At 47.9% G+C, this 13,157-nt stretch overlaps 1 protein-coding gene across 1 annotated transcript; it reads left to right on the top strand.

Moving 5' to 3' along the window:
* Nucleotides 1-2,233: 2,233 nt before the first annotated feature.
* Nucleotides 2,234-3,217, top strand: LOC145954456 (uncharacterized). The gene has a single exon (XM_083068664.1). The coding sequence runs from the start codon at nt 2,234-2,236 to the stop codon at nt 3,215-3,217; it is 984 nt and encodes a 327-aa protein (XP_082924790.1).
* Nucleotides 3,218-13,157: the final 9,940 nt, after the last annotated feature.

The raw sequence follows: 13,157 nt of genomic DNA, 5'->3' as shown, positions 1-13,157 counted from the left end.
CGAAGTTGACCAAGCGGCTCTACGCGCGGAAAACAAGAGGGTTCGCGCTCAACCCCAGCGGCAACACTCTGATCACCCCTCCGGCTCTCAACTCAACCCCGGCGGAGCAATGCGAGGCGAGGTAAACCAGGAAGCAGAATCAACTCCCCTACGGGGAGTAGTCAGTACAATCGCAGGAGGTTTCGCAGGAGGGGGCGCCAGCAGCTCGACCCGGAAAAAACACCTGCGCAACGTCAACCGCGTACACTTCACTACCTCTACTTCACATCAGAGCTCGCCGACGATCACTTTCACCGACGACGAGTATGCTGGGGTCAACCCCAACCAGGATGACCCCATGGTTATAGCCGTGGCGTTAGCTAATTGGGAGGTTCACAAGACCCTGGTCGACCAAGGGAGCTCGGCCGACATCCTATATTGGCCAACGTTCCTCGGGTTAGACATTCCCCACTCTCTCATACAACCTCACACAGAACCCCTAGTCGATTTTGCAGGAAGGAGCGTTCACACCCGGGGATACGTGGACTTACTAACTACTTTCGGAGCACCTCCGGATTCAAGGCGGGTCATGGTTCGGTACCTCCTCGTGGAAGCCGACACCTCCTATAACATCATCATCGGCAGGCCAACCTTGAATCAGCTCGGAGCAGTGGTGTCTACCCCGCACCTCACCATGAAGTTCCCAGGACATGATGGGAAGATTATCTCCGTCAAAGCAAACCAAAAGGTGGCACAACAATGCTATACTGAAAGCCTGAAAGTTGCCCCACTCGGTGAACAATGCAAGAGCAACACCACCACTACGGCTCACACCGGCCACGAAGAAGTCCCCGACCTTGATCCGAGATCCGATGCTCACAACGAACGGCCCAGCCCCGTTGACGAGCTCGATGACCTCCAGATCGGGAAACTCCCCGGGCAAACCACGAAGATCAGCAAACTGTTGACCCCAGAGTTGCGGCAACAGCTCGAAACATAAATCCTCAAAAATGTCGACCTCTTCGCCTGGTCCAGCGCTGACATGCCAGGCATAGATGCAGATTTCATCTGCCACAGGCTAGCGATACACAAGGAGGCAAAACCAGTTGCCCAGAGGAAGAGGAAGGTCGGCGGCGAAAGATGGGAAGCCATCGTCGCCGAAACACAGAAACTACTCAACGCCGGCTTCATCTGTGAAGTCAGGTACACCACGTGGCTGGCAAACGTGGTCCTGGTAAAGAAGAACTCGGGGAAGTGGCGTATGTGCGTCGACTATACCGACCTAAACAAAGCATGCCCCAAGGACTCATACCCCTTGCCGAGCATTGACAGGTTAGTCGACGGAGCCTCCGGGCACGCCCTCCTCAGTTTCCTCGACGCCTACTCGGGTTACAACCAGATAATGATGTACCCACCTAATGAAGTACATACATCCTTCATCACCGACCACGCCAACTACTGCTACCGGGTGATGCCTTTCGGCCTAAAAAACGTAGGGGAAACCTACCAGCGACTGATGGATAAGGTTTTCCATCAACAGACCGGGAGAAATATGGAAGTTTATGTCGACGACATGATAGTCAAAACCACCTCGGCAATAGACCACGCTACCGACCTCGCCGAAGTATTCGCCTAGGTCAGGAAGCATAACATGCGCCTCAATCCAGAGAAGTGCGTCTTCGGTGTCCAAGGAGGTAAGTTCCTCGGCTTCATGATTACGAGCAGAGGGATCGAGGCCAACCCCGAGAAATGTAAAGCCATCATCCAGATGTAGAGCCCACAAATGGTGAAAGAGGTCCAACGCCTAGCCGGACGGTTAGTATCACTGTCCCGATTCATCCCCAAACTCGCGGAGAAGGCAGAACCAATCTTCACCCTGTTAAAAAAACCAAAGGGTTTCCTGTGGACAGATCAGTGCGAAGAGGCTTTCCAAAGCTTCAAATCTTTTCTCACAACCCCGCCGATCCTACAGAGGCCGGATCACAACACCGACCTCCTCCTCTACCTGGCAGTAGCCGAAAATGCCATCAGCACAGTCATCGTACAAGAGCACCAAAAGGTACAGACACCTATCTACTTCATCAACCGAGTTCTCCAGGACGCGGAAAGAAGATACCAAATGATCGAAAAACTGGCATTGGCGCTTGTCACCGCGGCCCGGCGACTCTGACCTTACTTCCAGAGCCACCAGGTGGTAGTCAAAACTGATTATCCCATCAAGCAAATCCTGCGAAAGCCCGAACTCGCCGGACGCATGATCGCCTGGTCAGTAGAACTATCCGAGTTCGGCATCCAATACGAAAGTCGCGGACCCCTGAAGGCCCAATGCTTAGCCGACTTCATAGCCGAGCTCACGCCAACTACTGTCGAGGAACCCCAGGTATGGACTTTGCATGTTGACGGGTCCTCCAACTCCAAAGGTGGTGGTGCAGGTATCATCCTAGAAGGGCCAAACCAAGTCGCCTTGGAGCAATCTCTCAAGTTCGGCTTCAAGGTGACTAATAACCAGGCGGAGTACGAGGCACTTCTTGCAGGCCTGAGGCTAGCTCGCGACCTCGGAGCTCGGAGAGTGAGTTGCAACAACGACTCAAAACTCATGGTGGAGCAGCTTAGTGGGACGTACCAGGCAAAGGATACTATGCTGCAGCGGTACTTTCACACTGCGTCCCGCCAGATCTCATCCTTCGACGAATTCAGCATAAAACACGTGCCGCGAGTGCAGAACGCCCGAGCATACCTCCTATCGAAGCTCGCCAACACCAAAAGACTCGGGCAACACCGGACCATCATCCAGGAAACCTTGCACTCGCCCAGCCTGGACGACAAAATCGTCGGCATCAGCGACAATGAAGACCTGGGATGGATGGCAGGCATCAAGAGTTACTTGAAAGAAGGAGTCCTACCCGAGGATAAAGACGAAGCTCGGAAGATAAGGATGAGATCAGCCAAGTTCATCATTATTGGGGATGAGTTATTCAAGCGTGGCATTTCCTCTCCACTGCTCAAATGCTTGACGGCGTCTCAGGCAGCCTATGTCATCAGGGAAGTTCACCAGGGGATATGCGGCATGCACTCTGGCGCGCGCTCAATGGCGACCAGAGTACTCCGAGCTGGGTACTACTGGCCCATCCTGAAGTCGGACTGCCAAGCCCACGTCCAAAAATGCAAGGAATGCCAGCAATTCAGCAACGCACACCGACAGCCGCCTGAAACTCTCCACCACATGATGTCGGCATGACCTTTCTCCCAGTGGGGAATGGACATCCTCGGGCCATTCCCCCCCGCGAAGGGCCAACTAAAGTTCCTCTTGGTAGCGATCGATTACTTCACCAAATGGATCGAGGCATGCCCACTCACCAAGATCACCACCGAGAACGTGCGGAAGTTCACCTGGAAAAATATCATTTGTAGGTTCGGAATTCCTCACGCCCTCGTCACTGACAATGGCAGGCAGTTCATTGCACAGGATTTCGAGGACTTCCTCTGCGAACTCGGGATCAAACACCTTGCGACCTCGGTGGAACACCCCCAGAACAACGGTCAGGCTGAAGCTGCTAACAAAATCATCCTCCGGGAGCTTAAAAAGAAACTAGGAATCGCTAAAGGGCAGTGGCCCGAGGAATTCCCCAGCATCCTCTGGGCGTATCATTGCACCCCTCAGTCAACCACGCAAGATACGCCCTACAGGCTGACCTACGGAGCCGACGCAATGATCCCGGTAGAAGTCGGCGAAGCATCCCACAGACGCCAAGTCTTCAACGGCGAGCAGAATGCCCAAGAACTAGCGGCCGACCTCGATCTACTGGACGAGCTTAGAGACGAAGCTCGAATCCACGAGGAAGCCTGCAAGCTCCGAGCATCCCGACGATATAACACCCGAGTAAAACCTCGATCTTTCCGAGCAGGCGACTTGGTATGGCGGTTGCTAGGCGAAGCACGGAAAGACACGACAGATGGGAAGCTCGCACCCACTTGGGATGGACCGTTCCGAGTTACAGAAGACCTGGAGAATGGGGCCTACCGACTAGAGGAGTGTCGCCACCCGCCGAAACGGACCTTGGCATTCGCGACGATGGTCGGACTCGTTTTAAGTTTTGAAAAGTGGTGGATTGTTAGAATGACTTATTCTCAAACTGAGACCTCATCGAACTAACAATTTTATTAAATGATTCACCAATTCATGTTAATCCCAAGCGGGACCCTCCATGGATTAGTGGTTTTCGCAAAAAGAAGGGTTCTTGGAGTCGCCACCAATGTTTTACTCAAAACATTGGAAAAAGATATAAGGCAATTGATTTCATAAATCAACTTTGGCCATTACAACCAGAGTCGGGTAAGGGAGTCGGTTACGTGCGGGGAAGGTGTTAGCACCCCACAACGCCCCTTTCGGGTTCCCTATGACGGATTATTTCATAAATAACAGTGTAAAATTACTAAATTACCCTTATTTATTATAAACGGCTATGAATAAGATATCTACATGATGAATAAATTAAACATGCGATGCAACAATCAGAAAGCAGTAAAAGGAAGGATTTTGAAGAAGAAACCTTTGAAGCGTGCTTTTATATATTCAAATGTTAGGAGGCTTTTTGGCGCTCCCTCCCACTACACGCTCGCTCGCTCCTTCCCTAAAAATTAATCTTTACTATGGAAATCAAAAAGATTTCCCTTCGACTAGTTCGAATTCTCAAGCTAAATGCTCAGAACTCAAGAACTTCGTCGGATCGGCTCTCGGAGAGAATTCTAGGGCAGAACACTGCTCAAAAACCCCAGAATACTCAAGAAGAGAGTCCAAGAAGTGTGGAAAAGTGTGGAATGACGTCCAAATGACGTCCTATATATAGGAGTGAGGCGCAGTACGGCCTCTAACATCAATACGGCCCGTACTGAAGATTTGAACTACAGTACGGCCGTATTGAATTCAGTACGGCCGTACTGAAGTTTCAAAAACTTCAGTACGGTCGTATTGGTTTGAGTACGGCCGTACTGAAGTTCAAAAACTTCAGTATGGCCGTATTGAGTTCAGTACGGCCGTATTGTAGTTCAAATTGTTCAGTACGGCCGTACTGAACTTCTAGGAGGCCGTATTGAGCTTCAATCCTCCCACATCTTTATTTTAAGCTACTCTAAGACTTCTAAACCTACGAATAATCATCCTAGGGTCTTCCAGGGTCTTCCAGGAGTCCTTCCGGCTGACTTTCCTTCGATCTTTGAGAGTCTTCGAGTCTTATTTCCGACCCGGACAATTTTAGGGGTCTACAGCTGCCCCCCCTTTACTTAGTCAAACGACTTTTTGGTGTACCGGTTGACAAGTAAAGAAGTTGACCCAATTGTCCGGGGACTAGGCCATCCTTCTGACTTGTAGTGTCTTCCGGTGGAAAATTGTTGAGTAGCCTCTCCAGGTTGAGTATTAGTCGTCGCCTCTCCAGGCTCATGCATACCTCCGTGTTTGTGACGACGGGGTAGCGTGAGTACTGCCTCTCCAGGCTTAGCTTCGCTCGACGCCCGAGCCAGAAGCTGCATACCTCCGTGTTTGTGACGACGGGGTAGCGTGAGTACCGCCTCTCCAGGCTTAGCTTCGCTCGACGCCCGAGCCAGAAGCTGCATACCTCCGTGTTTGTGACGACGGGGTAGCGTGAGTACCACCTCTCCAGGCTTAGCTTCGCTCGCCGCCCGAGCCAGAAGCTGCATACCTCCGTGTTTGTGACGACGGTGGCAGTGTGAGTACCGCCTCTCCAGGCTTAGCTTCGCTCGACGCCCGAGCCAGAAGCTGCATACCTCCGTGTTTGTGACGACGGGGTAGCGTGAGTACCGCCTCTCCAGGCTTAGCTTTGCTCGCCGCCCGAGCCAGAAGCTGCATACCTCCGTGTTTGTGACGACGGTGGCAGTGTGAGTTTGCCCTCTCCAGGGTTAGCTTCGCTCGACGCCCGAGCCAGAAGCTGCATACCTCCGTGTTTGTGACGACGGTGGCAGTGTGAGTTTGCCCTCTCCAGGGATTTGTGATGATTTTGTCTCCACAGTCCACGATGCTGCTTCGACGATTGTTTTTGATTTTTGTGCCACTGAGGGCTGTATAACGCAGGGATCCGTCTAGGGGATGTGCAGTTACTCATAGGTTCTTGTGTCCCAACTTTCCATTGCGTAGTTGGTGCCCACTGGGGAATTTCTGATTCCTTGGGGGTGCAGACACAAAGATGCTCTTTCTGATGTGAGCGGTGCCTTATGGTTGGCTGACGTCCTTTCGACGGTGGTGGAGTATCCCGGTTATCCTTATTCGGGTGACTCTTTTTGATTTTCTGATTTTTGTTGCCTCTGTGTAGGCTATTATCCGCTGAGGGATTCTGTCGTATTGGTTTTGACTGGCCTCTTCTGTTAGGCGGATTATCTTGACGTTCGGTATGTGGTTGAATACCAAATTCCGCTTGGGGAATGGGTATTGATCTTTTTGGATTTTCTCTGAAAGAATGCCTCTGAGTAGGCGAATGGGGATTTGAGGACTTTATGTATCCCAGAGTATTATTTAGAAAGCCTCTGCAGGCTTAGCTTCACTCGTCGCTTGAGTTGGAAAGCTATCTTCCACTGAGGAAGTCTGAGTCCTTTGACTCGGATATTGAGTTTGGATGATCATTGCTTCCATTGGGGAATCTTGCTGATCTTGCTTTGATAGCTCTTACTGGGGATTTGATCTACGAGAGTGAGCTGAGAAGTCTCTGGGGAGTATTATTTCGACAAGCCTCTCCAGGCTCAGTTATTATGTACAATTTGTTGAGTATTATTTCGGCAAGCCTCTCCAGGCTTGGTTATTCTGTATGATGAGGGAGTATTATTTCGGCAAGCCTCTCCAGGCTCAGTTACTCTGTATGATTGGGGAGTATTATTTTGGCAAGCCTCTCCAGGCTCAATTATTCTGTACGATTTATTGTTTTTTCTGAATTTCTGCCTTTTTTGTTGATTTCGGCTTTTTCTGTACAGAAATTAAAATGCTAAAGAATTTGGATTCAAAAAGTGAAAAATTTCATTTATTAAGTAGAATGAAATTTGTACAATGGAAATGAAGAAAGTGGGACACAGCCCAATCAAACAAATACACAAAAAGCAAGAAAAATAGACGGTCTTCACTCCTCTGCCGGCGGGTCCTGTGGAGGGTCTGGGAAGCGGCGATGCAGCCAGACTGACAGGCTGTCAAAATCCTGTCTGAGGGCGTCGATACTGTGCTGGGCAGTATCGAATCGAGCGTCGATGCTCTGCTGCAAGGCGTCAAAGCGAGCATCGAAGTAGGCCCTGTCCTGCTGCGAGGTGCCGGCCTCTGGCTGTGGGTCCACATCACCCGGGAGCTCGATATCTGCGAAGAGCTCGCTGAAGGTGTCTTGGGTGGTCGCCCGTACGTATTGCCTCCCTGCCCTGGCGATGATCTTATGTTGATCAGGGTGGCAGCATTGATGGGCTTGGGCGCCAACTCCCCCGCGTCTACGCCATCGGGGCACCCCCAAGTCTCGGCGAGTTGTGAAAGGAGCTTGGAGACCATAATGTATCCTCGCCGAGCTTCACTTCCCTCTCTTGCCCCCAGATTCTTTATGTGCTCGAGGAAGAAGAATCCGGGGTTGGCCTTCTGTCCAGTGGCCATGCAATACAGAGCCAGCAGATCCTGCCGCGTCACTGACTCTGGACTCTTCGGCCTGGCGTGAATGGAGCCGGTGATCAGTTTGTGGCAGATTCGGAGTGCGGTCGGGAGCCGAGTACCCTTCACCCCAGCATGGTAATCCGTCTGACCCGCAATCTCTCTCCACATCTCAGTCTGGGTCGGACTATCAGGGTACTCGCAGACGGCGTCCCGATACTCCAACTGATCAGCTCGTGGAAAGAAGCCGGCTTGGACGTTGAACTCGTCCAACGACAAGGATCGGTATCCTACATTCATCCAGAAGTCCACCGAGTAGACCGTCTCTCCAAAGCTGTTCGTCGACTCTGTGACGCCGACGGTAGCCAAAAATTCCTTCGTCGCAGTCGGGAAGATCTTAGGATGGGGGTTAAGGAGGAACCCCCATCCTATGGCAGCGATGTAGCCCCGGACCTCGTCTTCCCACTCCATTGCTTGGAGGATGCTGAAATCAAGCACCCTTGATGGCATGAAGACAAACGACTCAAGAAGTTCCAGCCTCTCTAGATGCCGCGCGGTCATTTCGCGTTGAACGGGAACCCTCTGCCTTTTTCTCGATGACTCGGCCATTTCTCGGAATTTGGGAAGATCTCAGACTCACTCACAGACAAGATATGCAGAGGAATGAAGAATGCTGTGCAGAAATGAGAGGGGAAATGGGCTATTTATAGAAAAGTTTACGTCAGTACGGCCCGTATTGAATTCAATACGGCCGTACTGACGGTGCCGTTATTGTACAAAATTGGAGACCAATACGGGCCGTATTGGATTCAATACGCCCGTAGTGGTGTGACCGTTGGGGTCAATACGGGCGTATTCAGTTCAGTACGCCCGTATTGAACTGAAGGGTTGCCCGTAATCCTAGTTTCAATACGGGCGTATTGAACGGAATACGGGCGTATTGAGTTTTTTTTTTTATTTTTAATATAAACAGAGAATAAGTGATCTTCCAGTACACCTATCATCTGTATGCATGTATGCGGTATGATGCACCTAATTCTATTTGATTCATTTTTCAAAAGAATTAACCGATGCGTTTCTCTGTTTGGATTTTTGCCATTCCTCTAGACGGGCTGTGCGTTGCCGATTTTTGTAACTGAGGAATGATGCGTGTTATATTGAGATGGGCGTCATCAACCCAGTGATCCTCCCCTTCCTTTAGAAGACGTGTCAACCCTCCTATTGACCACTATATCTCCATGTTTCCACTAGATTATCCTAAAATCGTTTGGGACAAGAGAGAAGAAAGGAAAGATATTTTTGTTCTGAAGTTTGTGTTTTAGAGGGGATTTATTTTTCAAAAATGGTTTTTGTAAGAATGGTTGGCCAAGGTAGGCTTATGTGTTTAGGCTTGTTTGATTAAACACTTATGAAGTTAAGAAAGTCTTGTTATTTGATGTTGTGATTTGACAACTTAGATAGCTTTCCTTTGAACCTTTTTTGAATTCGGCTCATGGTACCATCATGGATTTCTTTTGTTTTTTGATTGTCCTTATTTTTGCCTAAAACACCCTTTTGTGGTGTCTTAGCGGACCTTTGTTTTTGTTTATTTTTGGAACCCTAACTTTTGCCTAGGTTACCCTTTCGTGGGATTCCTAGCGGGTCTTTTGCTCTTATTTTTGCGCAGCCCCCTTTTTGGGTTTCCTGCCGAGCTTCTTTTATTTTAAAGGATTTCTTTTTATCCATGATGGCACTTGTCGAGGCCAAGGAAAGGTGCTCCAAGTTGTCACACACACTTCCACATAAAAATGATGCGGGTTTATTATTATTAAGACAATTTTAACCTCATTCATGCATATTCAAACAGGGTTAAAATAATGTGGTCTAGAGATTTATTGCAAGCAAGAAAAGAAGCAATAAGAAAGAATAAAGAATGATTTTATTATAATCATAATGAAAACATGTGCCCTATCGAGGCTCGGGGGCCGGGCTGTCCCCGAGGAGTAATTTCTAACAGTCATCAGGTCTATACATCCCTATCGGAAGGAGAAGAACACTTGATGACGACGACCGGCCTTGACGCCTGTGAACCGGCCTTCCTAAAGATCTGGCTTAAAGAACGTCGAGAAGGATCTTGGTTCCTCTTCGTCCTTTGATCTTTATTAGGGTTGTATCCTAACCCTTGTTTCCCCGGATTATCCTTGATAATGGGTAGCTCGGGAATTCCTTGGGAATCCTTGCCAAGTCCTTGTCCAGGCAAGTATCCATTCTTGGTGAGCATATGGGCTACCTTCTTCATTTCTCGGGGAAACGTTTCAACATTGGCAATCTCCAATGCTTGGAAGGCGGTTTCTAGAGCTTCCTCTGCTGCATCCACGTAAGGTATGGTGGATGGCTTGCTGATGAGTATGTCATCTTCAGCTTGTACGGTCACCAGTTTGTCATCCACTATGAATTTGACTTTCTGGTGAAGCGTAGAGGGAACAGCTTTCGCATCATGAATCCAAGGTCGGCCGAGGAGACAGCTGTATGCGGGAGTAATGTCCATCACTTGAAATTCGACATTAAAGATGGTGGGTCCAATTTGGATTGGAAGATTGATCTCTCCCACCACTTCTCTTTTAGAACCGTCGAAAGCTCGAACGATCATGTTGCTTGGGCGCATTTGGACTCCCTTGATTGCCAATTGCTCGAGCGTTCTTTTTGGCATCACATTCAAGGAAGATCCATTATCTACCAAGACTTTAGCGATGTGATATTCCTTGCACTTGACAGAGATGTGCAAGGGCTTGTTGTGGTTCGGTTCCCCAGCGGGGATTTCTTCATCGGTGAAAGTGAGGTGATCATTAGCCGTGATGTGACTAACAATCCCCTCAAATTTGTCTTGGGAGATAGTGTGCGACACGTATGCCTCGTTCAAGACTTTCAACAGAGCTTGTCGATGCGGTTCGGAGCTTAGGATCAACGACAATAGGGTAATCTTTGCGGGCGTCCTATGAAGTTGATCCATGATGGAGTACTCGCTCTGTCGGATATACTTTAACAGCTCATTAGTCTCCTCCTCGGATTCTTTATTTTCCTTGGTTTTTTCTTCCTTTTCTTTCCCTTTATTCTTGGGAGCTTTATCGTGAAGATCTTCGGGAGTGTAGATCCTGCCACTCCTAGTCATGCCCCCAAGTCCAACGATGTTAGAGATATCGCTGTTGGCAGAAGAATGGATGTCGTATATCCACGGCACAACCTTATTTGATTCGTAGGGGAAAGGTCTTGGAGCAGTGATCCTTAACGGTGTCGGACCTTCCCCTTTATTTGTCATGATTACCAACAACGGAGTTGACGTGCGCTCGCTTGGCGCGGTTGTTGGCTTGCATTTAATAACAAATGGCGTGCGATCCATTCTGAACATACGCATCGCTTAATCCTTTCTTTTTATTACTATTATTAATGAATTACTAGGAGGGATGTATGAAATGCAAACCTAGATCCCTCCATGATCTTTGATAAGAATGCATGATATGAGATGATGGCGATGAATATGCATGCATTGTGTTTATTCAACTAAGCATTATCATGTTTTTAGGATGTCCCTAAGATGATGCATGATATTGCTTGGTTTGGATAAATAACCCTTTTTTCTTTTTTTTGGGTATTTTGTTTTTTTGTATTTTTTTTTTTTTTTTTTTTTTGGTGAAAAGGGAAACTACCTATATGAATGTGATGAAGGTAGATGTTAACACCATGTAATGGAAGATTCTTATTCCTATTTATTCTTATTTTAAAAAGGAATGTTGTATGTTTAAAGAATGCAATGTATGCTCAAACAATGTCACATAAACAATGCACAAACAATTCACTCATCCACGAACAGTCACGAGCGAATCACGAGGTAGGGGTATCCTGCAGAAAAGTGCATATTCAAGGTGGTTCTAACTGTTCTCATCGGTCTGAGGCCCCCAAGGTGCCCCCATTATAGGGACCCAATTCCTCTCGTGTAAGTCGATGGAAAGTTCCAACGCACTGTCGGACTCGAGTTCATGGTTATCACCTTGAGTGATGCTTTTCGACAACGGTCTACGGGCACCTAGGCCCATTCGACAATCGGCCGTACTAACATCCACTCCCTATGGCTTACCACTCATGCCCCCGGGTATAGAGGGAACTGTTGTGTGCAAAGGTTCGTGTGCAGTTTGTATTTCAAACAATTGCGAGAATTTAAAAATACAACAGTTATTAAAGCCAAATAGATAAACATGTTATCATACAAAGTGAGGGGTAATAAAGTAATTTTAAACTATTATTTTAAAAAAAATCCATCACTAAATGGGATTGACTCTCGAGGCTTCCCCAGTGAAGTTGCCATCTGTCGCCACCCGCCGAAACGAACGTTGGCATTCGCGACGATGGTCGAACTCGTTTTAAGTTTTGAAAAGTGGTGGATTGTTAGAACGACTTATTCTCAAACTGAGACCTCATCGAACTAACAATTTTATTAAATGATTCACCAATTCATGTTAATCCCAAGCGGGACCCTCCATGGACTAGTGGTTTTCGCAAAAAGAAGGGTTCTTGGAGTCGCCACCAATGTTTTACTCAAAACATTGGAAAAAGATATAAGGCAATTGATTTCATAAATCAACTTTGGCCATTACAACCAGAGTCGGGTAAGGGAGTCGGTTACGTGCGGGGAAGGTGTTAGCACCCCACAACGCCCCTTTCGGGTTCCCTATGACGGATTATTTCATAAATAACAGTGTAAAATTACTAAATTACCCCTATTTATTATAAACGGCTATGAATAAGATATCTACATGATGAATAAATTAAACATGCGATGCAACAATCAGAAAGCAGTAAAAGGAAGGATTTTGAAGAAGAAACCTTTGAAGCGTGCTTTTATATATTCAAATGTTAGGAGACTTTTTGGCGCTCCCTCCCACTACACGCTCGCTCGCTCCTTCCCTAAAAATTAATCTTTACTATGGAAATCAAAAAGATTTCCCTTCGACTAGTTCGAATTCTCAAGCTAAATGCTCAGAACTCAAGAACTTCGTCGGATCGGCTCTCGGAGAGAATTCTAGGGCAGAACACTGCTCAAAAACCCCAGAATACTCAAGAAGAGAGTCCAAGAAGTGTGGAAAAGTGTGGAATGACGTCCAAATGACGTCCTATATATAGGAGTGAGGCGCAGTACGGCCTCTGACATCAATACGGCCCGTACTGAAGATTTGAACTACAGTACGGCCGTATTGAATTCAGTACGGCCGTACTGAAGTTTCAAAAACTTCAGTACGGCCGTATTGGTTTGAGTACGGCCGTACTGAAGTTCAAAAACTTCAGTATGGCCGTATTGAGTTCAGTACGGCCGTATTGTAGTTCAAATTGTTCAGTACGGTCGTACTGAACTTCTAGGAGGCCGTATTGAGCTTCAATCCTCCCACATCTTTATTTTAAGCTACTCTAAGACTTCTAAACCTACGAATAATCATCCTAGGGTCTTCCAGGGTCTTCCAGGAGTCCTTCCGGCTGACTTTCCTTCGGTCTTTGAGAGTCTTCGAGTCTTATTTCCGACCCGGACAAT

Source organism: Cajanus cajan, chromosome 1 (genome assembly GCF_000230855.2).
Source record: "Cajanus cajan strain Asha chromosome 1, NIPB_CcT2T_4, whole genome shotgun sequence".
Lineage (NCBI taxonomy): Eukaryota > Viridiplantae > Streptophyta > Magnoliopsida > Fabales > Fabaceae > Cajanus > Cajanus cajan.
This window is presented reverse-complemented; position numbering and strand designations above follow the sequence as displayed.